The sequence below is a fragment of the Aulonocara sp. 'chitande type north' Nkhata Bay genome, linkage group LG15 (assembly GCF_057382095.1).
Source record: "Aulonocara sp. 'chitande type north' Nkhata Bay isolate Kocher_YH1m ecotype deep benthic linkage group LG15, A_spYH_male_GT1.1, whole genome shotgun sequence".
In the NCBI taxonomy this organism is placed as follows: Eukaryota; Metazoa; Chordata; class Actinopteri; order Cichliformes; family Cichlidae; genus Aulonocara; species Aulonocara sp. 'chitande type north' Nkhata Bay.
The window spans coordinates 34,302,546-34,325,805 of NC_141358.1; the positions used below are offsets into that span (position 1 = coordinate 34,302,546).

The 23,260-nt window shown below is 40.3% G+C and overlaps 1 protein-coding gene across 1 annotated transcript; it reads right to left on the reverse strand.

Moving 5' to 3' along the window:
• Nucleotides 1–1,796: 1,796 nt before the first annotated feature.
• On the reverse strand, nucleotides 1,797–23,054 carry hsf2 (heat shock transcription factor 2). The gene is made up of 12 exons (XM_086263049.1): nucleotides 22,742–23,054; nucleotides 22,237–22,345; nucleotides 16,033–16,160; nucleotides 14,592–14,716; nucleotides 12,850–12,925; nucleotides 12,448–12,509; nucleotides 11,178–11,256; nucleotides 9,742–9,872; nucleotides 8,308–8,595; nucleotides 4,710–4,812; nucleotides 3,810–3,876; nucleotides 1,797–3,127 (listed from the first exon to the last, which is right to left on the reverse strand). The coding sequence occupies exons 1-12, from the start codon at nucleotides 22,832–22,834 to the stop codon at nucleotides 2,793–2,795; spliced, it is 1,596 nt and encodes a 531-aa protein (XP_086119175.1). The 5' UTR covers nucleotides 22,835–23,054; the 3' UTR covers nucleotides 1,797–2,792.
• Nucleotides 23,055–23,260: the final 206 nt, after the last annotated feature.

The following is a 23,260-nucleotide window of genomic DNA, read 5'->3' on the forward strand; positions in this document are numbered from 1 at the left end:
GGGGCGGGGTGAACAGGTGTGCTGGGAAGTGAAGGTGATTGTCACTCTTTATATGTTCGCAGTGACAGTCAGAGGCGGAAGAGTGGACGTGACAGCAGAGAGCGGGAGTGACTGTGTCCCAGTGAACCTGAAACCACAGTATTAATGAAGGTATTGCTGTCCCCACACCCGTGTCCTGTGGATGCTTTACAGGACAAACGTTACAGTGACAAAACAGTGTGATATCGAAATCTATCACTTCTAGGCTTGAACATAAAAGCCTTGCTTCATCTGGTGTGGTGTGGAGGATATTTTTTGGCACGTACCAACTGAGTATCATTTAAATGTCACAGCCTGAGTATTGTTGCTGAACATGTCCCTCCTTTTATGATTGCAGTGTATCCATTTCAAAAGACTGCCTCCAGCTGGATAACACGCAATGTCACAAAACCTTAAATCATCTCAAACTAGTTTCTTGAACATGACATTGAGTTCACTGTACTCAAGTGAGCTCTACAGTCATCAGTAGTGATGGTGACTATAGAGGCCAGTAGTGTATGAAGCAGAAAACAGTGACTCCCCGTATCACTGCGTGTATCGCTTTAAGAAAAACCATGAGACTGGTGCAGCTGCTGTGTCATACTGCAGTGAGGTGCCAAATTGTATAGGAATTGTGTAGAAAGCACAACTAAGATGATAGGAGACAGCCTTTAGTGCTTACTTTTTAGCTTGTTGTGGAAGAACTCCGAAGCAACTACTAATGCCATCACCCAAGTCCAGCAATATCTCCCAGAGAGCAACATATCCAGAACACAGGATCCTCTAGTATACTGGGAGTATCAGAAACATTTACCTGTACCTCTACAGATTTGCTTTAAATTTTGATGTTACTAAAACCTCTCATTCTGTAGAAAAATTTGTAAACCGTGCCTTCTGCCCTCAGATACAAATACACAAACACTCCCACTGTCACAAGCACTTCTATTTCCTAAACAAAACCTTGGCTTTTATTTCCTGTGTTCCCACTTATACTTGCTTACAAAAAAGATCAGTAAATTTAGCATTTGACAGACTATTAGTCAATCATATGTAGTTCTCATCTAATTAATGTGAATATATACACTTCTATTTCATCATCTGCTGGTTATGTAAAGACCATTCATCACTCATTTAGTCCAGATGTTGTAGTTTAGTCTCTAAGCTTTATCCAGGTTGCCTGCAATGAATATTTAATCCAGCAGATGGTGCTATTGAACACCTACACTCTTTCAGAATCAGAATAGTTGTTATTGTAGCAAAGAAACACTGAAGAAAACTTAGGTGCAATTCTCAGCACAACAGAAGCATGGTATTAGCATGGTATCTTCACTAGCCAAGCAGTATGCATTTCCCAGATCAGGTCCTCCCTGACCTTAACTCCCAAAAAGCAGAAGTCTGAGAGCCTCTCAACAGAAAACCGCTTGACAGTCAATGCCAGGATATAATTGATTTCTTCCTGAAATCAATGATCATTTCTACTTTTCTCATATTCTTATTTGTCTTATTGTGTACAAAATGCTAAAAGGTTAAAATGCTGCTGGCCCTCAGTCTCCCAATAAATAAGGTATAAATTTAAAAATGGTAGGTGGCTTCTTTCTTCAGTTAGCACATTCACAAAATGTTCAGAAAACTTGACCTCTGTCACTGAATTTGTAGTAGGAGCACCAACTGTACTGTGCCTCATTTTGGAGCTACTGTCTGCCCAGCCGGGTGATGATAAAACAGAAATCAAACTTCTCTATGATCTATGACCACCGTTCCAAAAAACACACTGACACTTACAACAACTCAACTTTATTGTTATATACTGCTAAAGGAATGCAGGACAGATTTCGCAATATATATTTTGTATGTCTCGTGTGTGGTCGGGTGGACACAGCGCATTCTTTCCACATCTATCATATCTGTAGCATGCACACATGCTAAAGCCACTCACATATTATCATCAAGATTTTTTCTGTCTGCAGTTCTGAGAATGAAAACTATGAGCTGACTGAAGGATTGAATATTATCCTCTGTTTCCGTTTTTAATCCAGTGTTTGCCCCAGTCCTCCAGAATTCAACTGAATGTAAATGTACAAGTTACTTTCCGAGGTGTTCCCTAAACAAAACACAATCCGCAGGAATGTTGCTTAATGAAAAGTCTAAGCTCTGTGCACAAACATTAAGCCAAATATAAACAAAAACTAGAATAAATAGATTATTAAATTATATACAACAGTTTACTGTTCATCCTCACTAAAGTTGTAGAAGCAAAACTGAAGCAGTTTTCTTTAGACTACAAAGACGCTGAAGGAGATGGAACGAAAGCCAATGTATTCTTCTGTCTGTGGATCCAGCAGCACAGAGATGAACAGAGCTTATACACAAGTGATTACAATGCCTCCACTTTGTGCCTTATTTTTACATTTGAGACCTTTGATTTGAAAAAAAAATTCAAGTTCTAGAACTTGAAAGTAAAATGATCAAGTTTCAGAAATGTGGAAGTTCATTTAGCTCTTTGTGCCCCTCCCACAGATGACGAACACACCTTCCAGGATTTTCCTGGATTGTTTTCCTTACAGAACACAAAGAGAATGAGTATGGAGTAATCAGATGTGACTTTTGAGTGACTGACTATTACCCAAAGCCAAAGTCATAAATCTAAAAATGTGTCCAAACTGCAGCCGCGAAGATTTTCGCTTCATTTTCTGCTGTTTAAAAGAACTCCAGAGATGAGAGGAAGTATTAACATAACTGAGGGATACAGTCTGTGATTGAAGCAGTCTCGGTGTTCACACTCTGCTAAGCTGAACTGAATCAGCTTCAGGCCCAGCAGGACTCAGTTCACATAGGTAGAACAGGGTCTCCTCACTAGCTTCTGCCTCTGTCAGGGGCTCCAGGCGAATCAGCGAGCTGCGATGTGCCTGCTTCGACTCCAAGCTGGTGTCCACTATCTCTGATGACTTCTCAGCATCAATAGAAGCCACAGAGCTGGAAGAAGGCTCATGTTGGGTGCTTGAGGAGCCTGTGCTGCTGCCGTCTATGGCTAGATCCAGGTCTGGAGGAGGAATACAGCCATCGAGGAAAGCCAACAGAGGGCAGGTGGTGTACTGGATCAGCTGCTTATCTTGTGGGGGGAGCAACAAAAAACAAACTTTAAATATATCTGGTTCAATGAAGAAAAACACGTGAAACATCCTTTACTTTTCCTAACTTTATTAACAACATAACATTAATGATCATCCGCTCATGTCATAAAGAAAAGAGCTTCAAACAATCAACACTAACTAAACTTGTGAAATATTTGAATGTCTGCTCTCTGACGCCGATTTGGAGACACAATGTTGCAGGTAGAGAGAGTTGTTAATTAATTGTAATTTTAGATATTACTCCAAATCTTAATCAGCTGCTTATTAAATAAAACCAGCAAGTTCACACCACAGTGTGGGAAATAAAAGCTTAAATGGCATTATATGAAGTATCATTAACCCTAATAAAGTGTAATGTTTCAGTAGTATCATACCAAATTAAGTACTAATCTTAGGAAGATTGTTTTGCTTGTAACTGCTTATAACAGTGTGTATTACAGATTTACAGCACAAAACAGTGACGACTTTATAGCATTAACAATCAGTAATTGCCTACAGGATACTGAAAGTACATAGTTACTGTACATCTGTTGTATTGTAATTTAGAAAATAATGACATCCATATCCATCTAACTCATTTCAGCAGTACCTTTTGGATTTGCAATATATCCAATGGCTAATTTAAAACTATCTTTGGTTCATTGTGTAGTTTATCCTTACCTGTGTTATCTTCCTCACTCCTCCCTTTGCTCACCTCTGCTGTGCTCCCTTTGGAGGGCACATTCTCCTGAAGGGTGACATCACAAGACAGAAGCTTTAAAACAGACAAAAGCTAACAGCATAGATGTAAATTAGAAGTTAGAGAACAGATTTACACGTTCAAGAACAAATATTCTTACAGACAGGGAATGAGCTGCTGCCATATGTGGAACACTTGCAAGTGTCTCTGAGAAGAAAACTGGCACGTGCAGACTGGTGCAGCTGCAGTCTCTTCTTGCCGAGTGTGCAATCGATGCTATTAGTTTACCAGTCAATCTATGTTGCCACTCTCATCTATGGCCATGGCTTTTTGGTAGTGACTAAAAGAATGAGATTGTTGATACAAGCAGAGAAAAAGAAGCTTGCTCTGTAGAGTATCTAGGCCAGATAGTGAAGAGGTTAGCAGCTTGGTCATTCAGGAAGGACTTAAAACAAAAGTCCTCCCTCCAATTGAAAGCCCTGAGATAACAGAGTCAGACACTTGACTAGAACCACCTCTTAGGTGAGGTGATTCAGGCATGTCGAAACTAAGAGGAGACACACTGGCAAGACTATGTCTCAGCCAACTTGGGAATGCCTCAGCGCCCCCTCCCCCAGAAGAGCTTGGAGGAGGTTGATGGGGAGAGGTAGGTTTGGCTTTCCTGCGTCCCAGAGATGGACAGGCAGCAGAAAATGAATGGGTGGCTCCTTCCATATTTTTACCTCAAAATACTCCCATTACATTACCTTTATAGCAGTGGAAGTACCAATGGTCAGCTTATCCAGTTTTGGATAACACATCTGATCAGTTTGACTAAGGCTAGAAACCACCAATGACCTAAGTGGGTGTTTATGATGTGTGTGTGTATAATGCTATCTTACCTCTTGAGTATCAAAATCAATGCCACACTGTTTTCCATAAAGCATGGCCTGGAAGTCCTCTAGACTGCAGTCAATACTATCCAGATAGTCCATGAGTTCCACCCTAACAAAAAAAGACAAATTCACACACGTTAAATAAAATGAATGAAATGGAACACCATATTCACATGATCACATGACCAACATGGAGTTGTAGAGTTAAAATGTGACAGCACTAGACACTTAAATGTACTACATGCCTGTTCAGCTGTCTAGAATTTGGGGAATTTGTGGTTCGCATACTGCACACAGCACACAGCACACAGCAAAGTATTTAAAATACTAAAAACAGCAACGCACATGCAATGCTTTTACAATGTTACATATGCATCTTGTGCATAATCAGCCCCCTTACAATGTTGCTTCCATGACTCTGTACAGACAGCATAAACACAGCAACATATACTGTCAGTATGGATGGGTCAATCCAGCTTGGAAGGTCAGAGCAAGGGTATGTGCTAATTAGCTAAGATAAGGTTCAGTGTAATCAGTGTTCTTGGGAAACTGTGCCTGACCAGTCTAACACATGACATTAACCATAACTGATTTCCAGTGAAAGTTTATATGGCTTGCCAAAAACAATCTGTGATTTGTGCTGCCTTGCAGAAAGTGGTACTGTTGTAGTGAAAGGGTTTGGAGAACTAAGTGGCTAATCCAAGGACAGGCTGGCTATGCAAGACACATCTCCTGGATGCACTGGTACGCATCTTCTGTGATGTATCCTCAGGTGTTTCAGGTCTCGCAACATCATACACCCTCGCCCAGGCGACCCAGCCGGGGGTGATCAGGCCCCAACTTGGTACCAGTAGCTGCCCATGGATCAGCCCTCTCAATCCACAGCCACCTTGTGGCTTTCTCTGCCGCTTTGTTCACAGCCTGGATGGCCCTCTTCTTGGCTGCCCCAGCCACTCCCAGTCGGCCCAGGACTTTGCAGAGTGATTGTCCTGCAAAGCCCCTACAACCCACTCATAGATAGGGATGGGTATCGTTTAGGTTTTATCCGATACCGGTGCCAAATCGGTACTTTTGAAACGGTGCCGGTGCTCAAACCGGTGCTTAAAGAATGGAGAACACAAAATTGGTCCAAAAACCTCTCATGTTCAGCTGGTTTTTTGTAAAAAGATAACAATGTGTGCCTTTTCTGCAGCTATGGGGCATATATGGCATCACTCTTGGCTGGAAGCAGTGCTTAAACAATGGAAAAAACACAAACTTTGTCCTAAACCTCTCATGTTTAGCTGTTTTCCACTTTTTCTTTGGTCATTTTAGCCTTTTTGGCCAGGGTGAAGGGAGTATCTGCCATCAAACAAGAAGACAGCCGCATGTAGCTATGATGATGTTTGCTAGTTCACTTTACATGCATTAATGTAATAACGTGGTTAGCCTACTCAACGTAAATTACACACGAACATTAAGCTACTCACGCAGAGAAGAACGGCTGCCGCTGCATCATCATCCGTCATCATTTCTGCTACACTGGCAGGGCTAGGGGCCAGGACTCTCCTCTTCGGGGTTTTTGGGGGATATTGCTAACTCCGGGTCAGATAACAGGCAACCCACGCACAGTAGATGCGCTCGGTGTGAGGTCTGGCAGCAAGCTATCATACGGCGCATTTCTGGGCTTTTAAAAAAAACGCTATGCGTCGCCAGGTGTTTCATCGGATTCGAGGTGTTACCTCCTTTGACAGTATCACAGTATCAGCTTAAAGCACTTGTTGCAGGCTGCTGAGTTTGCATATTTTGCTGTGAAGTACAGCCAGACTTTTGACCGCTTCGCCTTGGGCATTTTTAATCTGTAGCTCTGCTCTAAAAGAACGCACGTACCTGGACCCGCCTACTATCCTCGGAAACGTAAAATTATTGGCTAGAAGTGTATCACAGCTCAGGAAAAAAAAAAGCACCGAAATGTGCGCTGCTTTTCGGTCTGGTTACTACCGTTTATGTCAGAACCACCAGTACCCATCCCTACTCATAGAAAGTCTTGCAGCCCCTTCCCCTGCAGTCCTGCACTAGTTCCTGGTACTTTGCGCGCTTTCTCTCGTTGGCCTCTTGGATCTGCTCTTACCAGGGCACTGTGAGTTCCAGCATGATCAGATGTTTTGAGGCATCAGAAATAATGATCATGTCTGGCCAGAGGGATGTTTTTACAATGTGCCGTGGGAACTTTAGCTGGTAAACAGCTAAAGAAACCCAGTATAAATAACTAGCAGGCAGAAAACGAAATACTTTTTTTGGCCTCCACATGGACATTTCTATAACGCCTTGTTAAAGCTAAGACATTACATGTTACAAACATGGGAAGGGTGCATTTGATACTGCACATGTAATCCAATGATAGCTTTTAAATGTAACTTCTCGTGTAGTTCTCACTTGATATTAGGCTACTCGATATTTGGCTAGCAGAATTCCAGAGTTCATTTAAATTATTTGATTACCTGGGGCAGACCTAGCTTTAAAGCGTAGTTTACATATTTCAGAAACGTAGCGATCACTGTCCCGTGGAAACATCCAGTTGTGTGTCAACTATTTAGCTATTTTTGCACAGCCTGCTCCTGGGGTCTTGCCTGGTGTGGTTAACCCCAGCCTCTATCTACAGTTTACATGTGACGTCAGAGCTACTGGTGAGAAAAAAAACCAGTATCGTGCTCCTTTGCCCTCTAGCCATCCTTTGAACATATTTGAGACTTAGCCAAAATGCCAGCTATTGGATGGCCAGTGGAGAATATCTGGTTTATTCTCCTGGTGACCATCTCTCCGCTTCTTCAAGCAGGTGGCAAAGCCTGTGAGTGTTTGTTTGGCAGCTTCCAAGTCCTCAGGTATAGACAGCTTGCTGTACTTCTTAACAAGTGCACAAGACAACCCCAACAAGGTGGTTTTACAGGTGGTAGACACAGACCATCCTTCCCGACTAATTTTACTTGAGTTCTGCTTCTTGTTAAGTGTCCATTTCACTACTTGTAGCATGAGACGGTACCTGCAGCCCAGTAAAAGTGCTGTCTCATCTTTATATACACCATCACAAGACATTTTGATGTCACCCAGCATAATCTCAAGAATGTGCACAAGATAACAAAAGACAGCCCCCCCCCCAAAAAAAGCATCTATCCAACGGCAAGACCAATGTCTGCTTCTTTGTGCAAAGAACAGGAGGAGCACTGCCAGAGGCCGACAAAATGACCTCTACCTGGCTACTAACATTCATGTTTCTTACCAAATCATCAGTAAAAGACTCACGAGGGCCACAAGGGTCCAACAACATTAGAGTGACCCATATTCACACACCAGTTTAACTGACTATGCATTACACTACGATGATCCCCCGCGTAGTTTGGAAGATCAGTTTTTCACACAGAAGGATCTGGGTCACAGAGTATCTTATAACCAAGGGATGACCTCAGTGTAACCAGTCAGCCATCAGTTCCACATCAGCTCAGTGCTCCATTTAAATGTTTTGTAAACATCTGAAAGGGATCGATAGTCTTATTTGAAAATAAAAGTCTCACAATCTAAACAACCAATGAAGCATCAATATTCAGTGAGAATTTCGGTTCAAACTTACTTCCCCAACAGGTTGATGTTCTGTGATATTGCTGCTCCATTCTCATTCAAGATGGAATCCATCATTTTCACGGGGTCCTCAAGACTCAGCACTGAGGGTTTATTAAGCTGTAGGGCACTACTAGTTGTTCCACTGCTGTCTAGAGTGCTGCTCCTCTGACCGTCATCTGCTGCGGCTGCCGACACAGCTTCAGTGTGTTTGAGGCCTTCTGTAATGGTGGTGCACACCTCTGTTTCAGCTGGAAGCACTGGACAGCTCTCGAGCTCTACTTCCACAATTTCGACATCGCTGAAGGAAAACATATAGAATATATTTAACTATATGAATATATTTAAAACTTAACCTAAACACAACTTTCTAAAGTCAGTGTATTGTCATTTTACTTAACTGGCAAAGACTTTATGGCACTGGTTGCCATATACATCACCAGTCTTTAAAGTAAAATATTTAGTGGGAAAATTAACACCACAATGTTGCAATAATATGCAAATTATTTCAAACCTGTATTGAATTGAAAAATGAACAAATGTTGAAAGTGAAGTGTGTTGTTTTCCTCTTTTTAAAATTTATTATCATTATTTAAAAAAAATTTTTTTAGCAAAGCAACAATAACACAAGACAAGGACATACAAAAAGGAAAACAGGACGAGGTGAAAACGAGCCACAAGTGAAAAACCTCAATTTTTGGGACAACCAAAAGCAGCTGGTCGACTGATCCAAGGGCCCGCGAAGGAACAGAAATACATCAGAAAGATTTGCTAGGTATTTACCTGTTTTTCCTAATTGTACTGGAATCTGTGGACCTCATTTTTAACAATGAGTTTAATTCCAAATTATTTTCCTTATTTCACAAAGCTTTTTCAAACTGATTGGTTGAAAATAGATTTATAGTTCTGTCATTTTGTGCTTCACATTTGATTTCTTGTTTGGTGTGTTTTTTATTTGAGGCATATGAAGCGATCATGCCATGCAGAACTGCTTTTTTAGTTTCCCAAATAAGTATTTGGGGAATCATTTATGTCCACCAAAGGATGTAATTGATGCATGCAATGGTGCATCACTCTTTACACTTTAAGTGTGACAAACATATTTAAAAAAACAAACAAACAAACAAACAAACAAAAAAAAAAACGGGGGGGGGAATCAAATAGTTTTTCACACCACTGTAACTACTTCACAGCTACAAAGAGCTCAGCAAGTATGATGGGTCTTGTTTGGTAGCAACATGTCATGTAATGACACTATATAGATTGTATTGATGCAAACTGACTATTCCATTGTTCAGTGTAGCAGGTTGGAGTACCAATTCAACATCTTCAAAGGCACTTGACAGAGCAAAGCACACCTCTACTACAGCTGTTAAGATGTTACCATCTGATGTTATAAGGGCAGAATGCTAATGCCTTTCAAGAAGTCTTAGGTAAATCGTCTTACCCTTGCTCGTAGGCTTGTGACTCTTCTGTGATCTCCGACGTTACCTCTCCATCATTCTCAGGCAAGTCACAGATAATGACATCATCAGACAGCTCAGAACCCTTTACGCCATTGATACTACTGACAGAGGACTTAACACGGGGCACAGAGAGATTCATGACTTTAGAAAAGATTGTTTACAGAGCTCTTACAAGATGATATAATCAACATGCCAATGCTCAACTTTAGGACCACGCACGCACGCACGCACGCACGCGCACACACACACGGGGCAAGGTGAACAAAACCCTTAAAGCGGAACATTTCAACTTTAAATTGCAAAGAATTTGGGAATATCATCATCTGTTGTTCATAGTCTTAGATGAATGAAATCTGTACGCAGAGAAAAATATAAAAGCAAATTTTGAATAGTCAATAACTTTAGGCACTTAGAGCCACAGCCTCAAGAGTAGACAGTTCTGCTGTGGCAATCACTGCCTGCACAAGCACATCTGTGACCAACGGTCAGGGGCAGAGTTCTTCACTGCATCTACAAATACAACTTAAAACCTTAGTATGCAAAGAACAGCAAAACTGGGATCCATCCCAAAAAAAATAAATAAAACAAACTGTTTTGAATTTGTAGTTGATCATTTAGTGTGACTACTGCTCAGGACGTCCAGCACACTTTCTATTAAATTAGAAGGTGAGTGATTCAGTCTGGCTCCTCTAGTTTGAGTCCCTGAACTACCCCAAAGCATCAGTTTATAGTGAGTGTGAGTGTTTGTGTGCTTGGCAAAGTACTTGGACAGAGAATGAAGTGCCTGTATGACAGGATTTGTGAATGGATGAATGAGGCTTGTAGTTATAAATATACTTCTCTTACTCTAATTTTACCAAAAAAGTTAATAAATACATTCATTCTTACATGGAAAAACTCAGTACCTCTCTAAATTAATCAGACCATCAGATTAATTGAATTACAATCAGGACTTTCAAACTAAATGCCAAGAACCTGTGTCAACACAGGAAGCCAGTCGCTTGTCTTGTATTGCTTTGGTTTGGTTAGTTGCTGCAAATCAGCTACAGCAACATGCTGAAGACTAAGGCCAGCCACATAAAAAAAACTACATATTAAAGAGACCCACAAGAGCAGCAGCTCGTGATTGACTTGTTAATGAGATAGTACTTGGTGTTGTTATCCTGAAATACACGTTACCATTGTGATTGTAAAATTAATTATGTTCAGTTAGATAAAATATTTGCAATGGCTAACATTATAGAAATTTTCATTTTTCTGCTGTGGTACAAAGTTGGGTATTGAGTTCAGAGTTACTGTATTGGTAATCATACAGGAAACATTTCTGGTATCACTAGACTTCTAATTTATTTAAGGCAGCACTTAAAAACAATACTTTTGAAAAGCATAATGTGAACAGTAACCATTCTTTACTGACCTGTTCAACACACACTTTGTCATCATAGATCTGGTGAATGAATTTGGGCTTCTTCCCATTGCCATTCATAAGAATGGGCCTGTTTAAAAACAAAGACAAAAACTGTGATATGGTAGTCCTTTGGAAAACATCTTTATTGTTAAAAGTTCTTATTTGTTGTACCATTGTATTTAAAGGCCAACCCTTTGTTGAAAACCAAACTAATATTTTATGTCACTAGTAATCAATAAAAAAGCAGCTTTATCATTTGTATAATTTAAACTCACAAAAAGTTACACTTTGAAACACCTACAACAGTAACTATTAGTATGATATTAGTGTTATACTAGTGAATTATTTTTATCACATACGCCTTACATAAAACTGACAACCCCACTTCCAAAATGTAATTCAATTTTCTTTTGCCTCGAGGCGCCTTGTACAGTAAGTATAAATGCCCTACAATAATACAAAGAAAACCCCAACAATCATATAACCCCCTTTGAGCAAAGCCCTTTGAAACAGTGGGAAAGAAAAACTCCCTATTAACGGGCAGAAAACTCCAGCAAAACCAGGCTCAGGGAGGTGTGGCCATCTGCTGCGACCGGTTGGGATGAGGGGATGAAGACAATATGAAGACCAAAGATGAATATAACTAATAATTAAATGTAGAGGTGTATAAACACATAGTGAGTTTAGTCAAAAAGAAACCCTGCATCATGGGAACCCCCCAGCAGCCTAGACCTTTAGCAGCTTAACTAAGGAAGGATTCAGGATCACCTGATCCAGCCCTTACTATTGTATACTGTCAAAATGGAAAGTTTTAAGCCTAATCCTAAAAGTAGAGAGGGTGTCTGTCCTCAGTAGTCAACATCACTACAGGATTAGTCGTCTGCTTGCCCACCACTGGTGTCTCCAGTTGGTTAGCCATCACCAGTCTGTCTGTATCGGTAAGTACCACAGGATCCTAGCCTGGGGACCCTTACTGGAAACAGACGCCCTTTATCCACGAGCAGTCTTACTTACCGCTTACCACACAGTTTTTTTCCCCTCCCTAAATTACATCTTGACCGTTACTTTTGTTACTATTTATTTATCTTTAACACACAAGGTTTTTGGCAACTTATTAGTATAGGGGTGGTCAGGGGTGATTCCTTACTGTGCCAGTCTGCATGGGCAAGATACTAATTCCAAGTAAGCACTTACAGCAGAGCAGAAATGCATTATATCAGAACCAGTCCATTTACTATGTATAGCTACTTACTGTAAAGAATTAACACTGTAAACTCACCTTTTACGTTTTAAATTCAGGATGCGGTTGTTCTGCACCAATGTAACAATAAAATGGAGCAACTGAAAAAAAGACCAGTATGAAAAATTCAAGCCTGACATGAACACTTCATCGCTTTTCATCTCTGTATTTTTAATACATGCTGATAAAGGTTTTACGTCTGGCTGCTGAAAAATTAGGTGGTAAAAGAAACGGGATAAATCACTAAAAAACTTGTTTAGCTTTCAATGTACCAAGTAATTAGAAAGAGTCTTTTAATAACATATCAACAACATAACATGAATAATAAGGCATAATATTATGACATTTATTACAAAAGAAGTTCAACTTTAAATTCAGTATAATCTAATGAAGATACAATCATAACTTATGAATACAGTTCCAAATCATATGACTGCTGACCTTTTTGATGAGCTGTTGTTGGTGGGCATGTTTCTGTCTCAGATCTGATAACTCTCGCCACAGAGACTCGTTCTCTCTGAAAAATACGATTTTTGCAGTCAACAGATTGGACTACAGGACCAGCTGTCACCTGTAAGATTCAGTATTCGATTACACAGTCTTGCATTCATGTAAGAATTCCTTCCTGATACACTGATCAAACACAATCGGGTTATTACATCTCAAATCAGCACGAGCTTACTGCTCAACTCTCTCTGATCTGCATAACAATTTTAATGGAACATATATAGTTTATCTATTTTAACTTCAAATATAAAACACTTTAAGAGATGTGTTTTCATGCCTTTGTTCTGGCACAAACAGGAATATCTCAAAGGTATATTTTTTGACTTATTTCTCCTAAATTACAGGTCCTGGTGCATTTTGATAGCAGGAAAGACGAGTGAAAATTACAGGCTTTTATGCGCAATGGCCATTGAGATGTTCACTTTGAAACACTGCCAATGTGCAAAAAAGAAACAATGTTTTAAAAGTGGATGGAACAATTTAACTTTCTGGTGAGAAACCTGTTATTTAGTTGGGTGTTACTTTAACATGTAACTACCACTTCATCCAGCAGGCTACACGACCAAGCTCTGTGATTGACGGTGACCTGTTCAGAACATACATAGTGTCAGGTGTGATAGGTTTCTGTATTTTTGTTGTGTTATGTGGGGATGAACAGAAAAGTATTTGACCAGCATAATATAATCTGCAGTATGATCATTGCTTTAACAATGTAACAGATAGCTTTAAGATGGCCTTAAGATGTTTATGCATACAAGTTATTATATTAATTTTGTATTCCAGGTGCAGTTATAACTATTTTATACATATTGCATATCTGTGCTTATTTGAGTTGATGTTCAGGTTCTTTAAAGGTCTTAAGCTTCACTGACGTGACTGTTCAGGTGATACATGCTGAGGGAAAACTAGAACATAGAAGGAATTGCAATACATGCTTACAAAACACTTATATCAGGTCATTTTATATTAAGGTTTTAGTAGAGGTTCTTGGTTAAAACATTTATTTAGTAGAAGACATACACATAGTCTCAGTGAGCGTCTGGTCTAGTGAGAGGTTAGAAGTGCAACAGGTGAATTGAGAAAGAGCATTTGAGGACGAGACACAGCAGGTTGGAGGTGAAGAGGTGACACAAAGAGCATGTGAGGTCAACACATACACACACATGAGTTAAATTTATTTAGAGAAGAGGTTACTCATGTCTGGCTGTAACTGCAAAAGTGTCTCGGTAAAAGAGGAACCGTTCCTTGTTGTCTCGGCAAGAAAGAGGAACAAGACAAGAACTGAAAGGTAGACAGGAAGGGCTAGCCATGAAAATAGAAGATGATGTTCTGTCTTAAAAGCCATGGTGGTGTTGATCTGATCTATGTATAAAATGTATCTGTGACGCATGAAGGGGCGTCAGTAAATCAAACCCTGATGCTATAAAATATCTGTTTATGCTTTGATTAAGTCGAGGACTACTGGCTGTCTGCGTATGTTGGACCATTGTTGGACCAAGAGCTTCTGGACCAAGAGTGGTTTGTACTCTCCCTCCTCAATTGTGAACCTTAACAGTTAAAAAAATGATACCAATAACAATAAGAAATACAAATGACTATTTACTGACCAAAACCTTTACATGCAACTTCTCCAGATGTGTTGGTTTGCATCTGTTGGTTTAAAGCCCTACACTCACCTCTTGAGTGTTGCCAACAGGGCATCGATGTTCTCCTGTTTGCTGTGAACACTTTGAACACTTGCCAAAATCTTGGTCAGGTCTTCCTGTCGAATCTTGTTGTCCTCTGGTCGAGCATTAGAAACCTGAAAAACATAAAGCATGACTAAGTCTTGTGCTTAAAGGACAGCAAAGTTGTGATCTGCCACAATGGATCAGAAGACTGAGCAGATGGTTTCATCAACAAACTCTCTCTGAGATGATTTAGCACAGCTGAGACTATTTGCGAAGTAACAGTTGTTACTGTCGTCCTTGTAATGACACTAAACAAATAGAGGGGTCCAAATGTGACTGTGGTATAGGCTAAATGTAAAAAAAAAAAAAAAAATTTTGGAATGACATTTGAATTTTCTGACTGAAAATCATTTTTTGATTCAGAAAAAAAGGAAATGGTTTGCAAAATACTTTGTTCCATATTTACTTCCTAAAACAAGGCAGCATTTCAATCGACTGGAGCTTCTTAACACATGGTTGTGTATGATAAATGGAAATGGACTGGTTCTTATATAGCGCTTTTCTACCCCGAGCACTCAAAAACACAACTTGCCTCATTCACACCAGCGCCTCTTTCTACACTATCAGAGTCTGGCTGCACGTTGCATTACCATTTTCTGGAAATCCCCCAGAGATCAGGAAAAAAACAAAACATGGGTGCTGGCCAGCGGTACTCCTCAGCCTCCTAGTAGATGCACCTATGGTATCAATTTCAAAATCTTACATCGCTTTGTTAGCAATCACCTGATTTTCAGAAAACTTGAATTCTGACCTTGACCTTGAGGTCGAGGTCACTAAGATTTTAACTGCTCCATGATTTTTAGTAGATGCATCTATGGCATCAATTTCAAAACCCTAGGTGACTTCCTTCTTGGGTTATTGCATTCACAAATTGGCGTGTCCATGTTGCCAGCCTGCCCCGCAGGGTGACAATATCACATGAGCTTTTCACAGCTGAAGGGTAAAAACGTTTGTTCCTTATGCTACTAAGGATTATACCCTCTTATGTTACTCTTCACTGTTTTACAGTTAGTGGAAAAATGTCAGAACTCTCATATCATGGAACTGTAGTTCAGCAGCCTCAGTTTATCAGTAAGAAGCACACAATTTCAAATGGACTAAAACAAATTCCCTGACAAACTTGAAAGTGTCTTCTCTCAACCTAACTAGAAGACAATGGAAGCTGTCATTTGCATCTTACATTTAGACTCCTAATGAAATTGTATACATTTGAAAAATATGATGGTGAAGGTCAGGAGGTTTCCAAGGAGCAGGAGGATGTTTTTGACAAACAACAATCAATTTTTTAAGTCATCAAGGTTTGGGACTCATAGATACTGGCAGCTGTCTGAATCATGGGGGTAACTTTAGCTACATTTTTACATGACACAATGGTGGAAGACACCACCTTCCTCTTGATGTTCTCCAACAGATCATCTTGTCCTTGTCTGAAGTAGGGGTGCTGAAATTCCACTGGACCGTCTCTCTCCTGTTTCACAATGCCTGTATCAATGTGCATCACCTTACGGAATCCATCTACACACAGACACAAAGAACAGGGAAGAAAAACAAACAATCAATTGACCCTGGATTTCAAGTATATATACAGTATACTGACACTTGTACAGTCATACGATCAAAAACCAAAAACTTAAAATTATATCATAGATTTCAGTGTTTTGTGACTTTTGCCCCCTCTAAGTCCATAGCTTGTAGTCACGTGACTGACTCGATGCCTGGTGGGAGCTCCACTAATTACCCTATTATTCTAAGGTATTTACCTTACAGTATAAAAACAAAAGCAAGTGCTGCTGTGATTTGGACGATAGAAATAAAATAAAATTTTGTTGAATTTATTAAAAGTTAACAGTTTGAAAGACAAAATATTTTTACTATATTGTTACGTTCCCCTGAGGGGTCTAGGCGGGGAGGGGGGGGGTAACAAAAGTGACCGGGTCAGAAAAAGGAGTCAAGGAGGCGAAAGGGTTAAATTAAAGAGTTTTATTAAAGTAGCTCAACTAAAAGAGACGGACAAGCCGCTATCACCACAAACCAAACGTTAGTCAATAAAGCACAATGTAAGTCAAAAAGAATGCAGCACACTAGCTGACAACCACAAGACCGCAGCACACTAGCTGACAACCACAAGACCGCAGCACACTAGCTGACAACCACAAGACCGCAGCACACTAGCTGACAACCACAAGACTGCAGCACACTAGCTGTAACCACACAAAATGGCACTCTGGCCCAGAGCTCACCTTTCTCTGGGCTTAAATACCTTTAATTGCTGATGGGAGTCAGCTGTACAATAGAAAGAGGTGGCTCCTAAGGCAGGAGAGCTGGTAGGACACGCCCACACAGGCACCTTCAGGCGGAGGCCCTGCTAGGGCCGTAACATATATGAAGGTGATTCTCAAAGAGCTATGAGCTGAAAAGTTGGCAGGATCGGGTGCAGCATTTCTTTTAAGAATAAAAAAACAAAACAAAATCTAAATTTGAGAAAACTGGACAAGTGACCCGAGGACACTCGCTCAGGGGAAGAGCCACCACTGAGACCCACAGGAGACCCGCCCAGTTCCAATAATTCACTCCATGGATGATACACTCAGCCTTTGACCACGTGATGAAAACTGATGGTCAAACGGTGCGCCCTGATGGAACGCTGACAATGGCCATATGGCACATTACAACCCAATGGCTGGTTGTTGTTACAGCAACACGGCCAAGCGTCCCTTGATGTTATTAGTATGCGACACAAACGCTACAACAAAGGTGGACGTCGAGGCGATGAGTTACCTGCTGCTCGCTATGTGGCTTTTTGTCAGATGACCACAGCATTGTTTTTCTTGCCATTTTCCTTGTTGCTGGGTTTCAAAAATGGCAGCTTTGATTTTTGAGAACAAGACTCTCTCATGACTCATCGAGTGACGCCACTGATTAGCCAATGGGTGGCATGGAGTCTTTTTACACCAGATTTCAGTACCTTCTCAGATCACTTTGGAGGTACTATTTTAGTACCTGGTACCAGGTACTATGGCCTAACCCTGAATACAATGGCATTTAGAAACATGCCCTGCCCTACAGGTTAAAAGACAAAACATAAAAGACAAAACTGTTCAGAAAGAATTGGTAGAAATGCTGAAAATGGGAGTCACAGAACTGTCACACAGTGCCTGCTGTAGTCCCGTGATTCTAGCCAATTTTATTGTTACATTGGTGCAGAACAACCGCATCCTGAATTTAAAACGTAAAAGGTGAGTTTACACTAGGGCTGGGCCATATTATACCTTTCACGGTAATACCGGTATAATGTTAGGCAATGATAGGAAAATGAAATATCGCGATGAGTAAAGCGCGCATGCGCAGTGCCTTTGTTTTCATACGCACATGGCCGATTGTTGAGTGAAACAGATGAACCAGAATTGGTTTGTAAAAATGGTGCAACTTCAGTGATGTGGAACTGGTTTGGTGTTTGTCCGTCAGATACACGACAAAGCACATTTTTTTGCAGAACATGCAAGCGGCCGTTGTTATTGTCGTATTTGTCGGACTAAGATGCTCTTTAGTCTGGTAGTAATCTGAGTCCTAAACTCCGTATGCTTCAGGTCAAACGAACACTGCAGCATCACTGAGAGTTAAAAACTGTCTAAATTCTTTCATCTTTAATAAAACGATCAGCATTGCTGCTTTACCAGGTGTAACTATGAAGTTTAACTTCCAGGCATCCATGAAAACAAAATTTATTACATTTAACGGAGTTAGAAGTTAGCAGGAAGCTAGCGGAACTTAGCTCGCTAGTTACCTAAGCATGATATAGCATGTTCTGACTGAGAGATTTCTGAAAAAATTCAAACGTACAGCTCTGCTATCACGTCCAACATAAATGAAGACAGGAAACTAAACAGCAGTGACGTTTGTAGGGTTACTGAAGTTGGGCTAACTGGTATATAATGATGTGCTACGTGATCGCTAGCGACACAGCTATGTTAGCATAACATAAACAGTGAAGCTGGAGGACGAACACTAACACTTTTCCACTTATAAAAGTTAACGTTAAAGTTCCTGATAGTTAGAGACAAATGCAATCGCATGGCAGGATGCTGTAAATGGACCAAACTTCAGTCAGGAGAACAACTGAGATAATTCATCCACAATACGAGGTTAGCCATTAATATACTGCAACAACATGGGAATAGAGCAGCTGCCAGAGAATTCAACATTAATGAATCAATGGTACAGAAGTGGAGGAAGCAAGAAGAATGAGTTTAATAAAGTTTGATTTATCTGACTGCTTTGTTTCGCTTAATGTGCCTTATAATCCCGTGCACCTTATGGTCCGAAAAATACGTACTGCACACTGCAGTTTAATGTTGCAAAGCACCTCTTTTTAACTTCAGTGAATATTATACATGGTTATGCTCAGGATATGTCAGCCCATTTCTACTGGAAATGCCTTTTGGTTAAACTTTCAGCAAGGAATTTGCATTTGCAGTGTTACATTTTTATAAAGCTTTAATGTACATAAAAACCAGCTTCTTGTTTAAGTGGAAATAAATGGAAGGTTGTCTTTTTGTGCTAGTAATGTTGTGGAGTTGTATTTTGTCTCGCATCAATTATATCGTCAGTTATATCGTTATTGCAAATTTTCAAATATATATCGTGATAAATACTTTTGGCCATATCGCCCTGCTCTAGTTTACAGTGTTAATTCTTTACAGTAAGTAGCTATACATAGTAAATGGACTGGTTCGGATATAATGCATTTCTGCTCTGCTGTAAGTGCTTACTTGGAATTAGTATCTTGCCCATGCAGACTGGCACACTAGCCAGTGACTGAGCATGGCACTGAATAGATTGTCTCCTAGGAAGCAGGTAATACTTGCAATATGCCATGTGGTTACTATACTATCCAGCAGTCTCTAAAATTATCCCAAGTGATAAGGAAATGAGACTAGGAGTGAAATAATACATCATACTGATTGCTTTTGCAATAAGGTCAGGGCTCGCAAAATCGCTAGCCCGACGTCCCAGGGCTAGCGATTTTTCCAGTCGGGCTACCAAAATCTCTCTCTGCCCTGCCCGTTGGGCTATTGTAGGAAGGAAAAATATATGTCAATGCTTTTGCATTCTTTCGGAAATGTAGCTGGGTAATTATGTCATTGGCATCGGTGAGCCACTGTCAATATGTGACATATTGAAATCGCGTTTGAATTTGCGCTTGTTTTTTGCTTTCACTTTGCAATCGCGCGAACTGTGTATAGAGAGCGACAGCACTGTTTGGTGAATGACGATAATTTGCGCACCAATTCCTCTGACATCGTCTTATCAATCGTTAGCTTACTATGCAAACATGACAAGTGAAATCTCCCGCAGCTTAAACATGTGCACAGAGAATCGCTGAGCGTTATGTGAGTGCGTGTGTAAAAGCAGCAGGATATATATTTTAGTTCTGCTGAGCCAAATAAGACAGGTCAGGGTGAAGAAGTGACAGCCAAAGAAAAGCTTACCACAAAACGGAAAAGTTATGACAAATCAGACTATAAGGCAAAAAGAAAGTGCAGCTTTATGGTTTCATGGACAAAAGAATTTCTGTGGCTGCAATATGACAAGCTAAATAACCAGGGGTGCACATAAGTGGTCCGCAGGTGCGCATTCGCTGTCAAAATAAAAAATGCGCACAAGATAAGAAGTTGCAACGCGTGTTTGCGTACATAGGATTTTCTGGAGGAGGACAGACATTTGTTTAGAACTCTTAAAGATATCGAAGAAGCTCCTTTAAGATAAGATAAGATAAGATAAGATAAGATAAGATAAGATAAGATAAGATAAGATAAGATAAGATAAGATAAGATAAGATAAGATAGAACTTTATTAATCCCTCGGGTGGGTTCCTCTGGGAAATTCGACTTCCAAAAAGCACAGCAACGACCGAAGTCGTTTTTAAGCAATTACTGTGATGTTCCTCCACCTCCAAAGAAATGTCAGGAGTCCGAACCACAAAAGAAGCACGTATTCTCGGAAAAGTGGTTGCAGGAGGTGAGCTGGCTTCAAACAAACGATGAACGCACAGAGATGTGGTGCAGAATGTGCCGTGAAAATCCCACTCTAGCGGACAAAAACAGTGCTTTTTATATGGACGCAAACGCACGTTGCAACTTCTTATCTGGTGCGCTTCTTTTATTTTGACAGCAAATGCGCACATGCGGACCACTTATGTGCACCCGTGTAAATAACATAATGTTCTGCCGGGTGTGTTGTTGGTTTTCCCTCGATTTCTGAGTCGACAAGCGCCTTTGTTACTGGGACCAGTCATTTTAAGAAAGGCCCCCATTAGAACCCATGAGAAATGCAAGAAATGCATTATTGCTCAGTCTGCAATATCTTTCCCAGAACAAACACCAATTGCAAATAACATACTAAAAATAAACTTGAAAATCAGTTTAAAACAGCGTACTATGTTGAAAATAGTGAACTACCACTGGCAAAATTTAGCAGTCTTTGCAAACTTCAAAAAGCAAATGGCCTAGATCTTGGTTCCACTTGCCTCTTACCCGTGACTTCAGTGGAAATTTCAAATTCAGGATCTGACACAGACTGATTCATGTCCTACACAGTTCTTACAAGTTCATAGAAGTTTCTGTTCAATTAGAACCAAGTATTTGAGTTGATGATTGTAATTTTTATACAATGTTGTAATTTGTGTTTCAACAATTTTTTGATTAATGTTTTGTTTCCTTTACAATATTATACTTTAATGTATAATATTGTAAAGGAAACAAAACATCAATCAAAAAATTGCTCTCTTTTTTATTCGGGCTACTTAAATTTATTTTGGGCTACCAAAATTGAAGAGTCCCTGCCCGAAGGGCTACCAGGGATTTTGAAATTTTGCGAGCCCTGAAGGTCATGGATAAGATGAAGCAAAATACGTTGTTGTTTTTTTTTAATGCAACTGCTCTAAAAACACTACCCTATCAGTTTCACTTACTTAACACTTCATTAACCTTTATAAGGGGGTACCTACAAAAAAGGAGGACAAACGGAATGCTGTCATAAAGCTATTGTGATATGTCACAGAACAACAGTTTCAGGGACAACTTCACCAACAAGGTGCATGGAGTATCTGAAAGACTGAAGCTCACGCTACACTTGTAGTGAAGCCAACAGCTTTATTACGACAATGGCATGTGACTCTGATAAATGCCACAGGACATAAGTTGATGTATCGCAGCCTACTCCATGGTTCCCACCCTAAATCTGACTATAATAACTTAAAATGTGAAAAAACAAAGGCATATAACAAACAACTGTGAAAGTAATCTACAAATTAGTTGTAATCAATGGCGGTCTTGATATTGTCCATGCATTTTTGCTAGGTGGTCTAGTGGATGGGTGTTTAAACAATAACCTGATTGTGATCTTTGCACAGAAATGAATGAAGTGAACTGACATGTGTGTTACTACTTACAAAGCACCTGCGTAGCTGTCTAATACACAAAAAGCCAAATTCAAACAAACTTCTTCAGCAGAAAAAAGGACACCTTTCAGAAGCAGAATGCGTTTGCTTTGACAGCTACAGACCAAGATGAGGTAACGAAAGCATTCTTACACATGTTGAGCTGCCTGATGAAACTGGCCATGTTATTGTGCTTGAAAAACTTGGGGAGGATCTCTTTGGCGAAGCGCTGCTCATCCAAAACTAGAAAGCTGTTGCCCTCCTGGAAAAAAAAAATCAACACTACGACAGTGAGAACGCACCTTCAAAGAAAACTGGAACTATTTTAGCGTGTACGTAATTACACACAAACACAATTATCAACCTGTAGAGGCCAAAATTTGAAACTGATCCTCGCATGCAGGGACTGGTTCTGTATGCGTAGGCTAGCTAAGCAGCAGACACGCAGCAAAGAAAAATTACTGGCTAGCTAATAGTTTGTTTTTAGCTTTGCACAATGCAATTTGTCGAATACATGTTATGAAAATCAAGGATGATCACATCCTGTTGTTAATTTTGATTACCGTTTTTTAAATTAAGGTTATTCTCGCTAGCTAAATGTTTTGTTTGCTTTGGCATTTAAAACTAGCATGCTAGCTGTATGCAGCTTTAACTTTACCTGACTCCAGCAAATAAATTCATTGGTGTCTGTGTCCTCGACCAACGTCCACAATTTAGTGAGGAAAGCTGGGACATTCGAGTTGTGTTTCATATTGCCAATTTAACGACAGGTACACTTCGAAATTTAAAAACCGTAATATAAGGTTTGTTTTGTAGCCTATAAAAACGCTGGTCAAGTCTTGCTTTAAGGAAAACGCCAATGGCGTACAACTTCCGGTTCTAGTAAGCAGGAGCTGATTGGTCAAAAACGATTTTACGTAAGCCTTCTCACGTGGAGTTTCATGCAAACAAAAGAGAGGCTTTGCACATCGGTCTCCGTCAAGTCCCTCGTTTACTTTTTTAAGTGGGGGTTCCAGACTCTACTCGGAAATCTCGATTGGTCCCGCAAACGTGTCCGTCCATGTACACGTTTCCGATAGGACGGGGAGGGTGCGGGGATCACCCAGCCCGTGCTCACGTGCAATCCAGCGGCGGAGCCAGGAAATTCTCAGTGGGGTGGTCAGGATGGATCGCTGGC

What these genes read in the sequence shown, in the direction of transcription:
- hsf2 (XM_086263049.1), bottom strand. Translation starts at nt 22,834, where the DNA reads ATGAAACACAACTCGAATGTCCCAGCTTTCCTCACTAAATTGTGGACG. An exon ending in AATTTATTTGCTGGAGTCAG is followed by an intron (nt 22,346 to 22,741) that starts GTAAAGTTAAAG and finishes TTTTTTTTCCAG; the next exon opens with GAGGGCAACAGCTTTCTAGT. An exon ending in TTGATTTTGATACTCAAGAG is followed by an intron (nt 3,877 to 4,709) that starts GTAAGATAGCAT and finishes GTCACCCTTCAG; the next exon opens with GAGAATGTGCCCTCCAAAGG.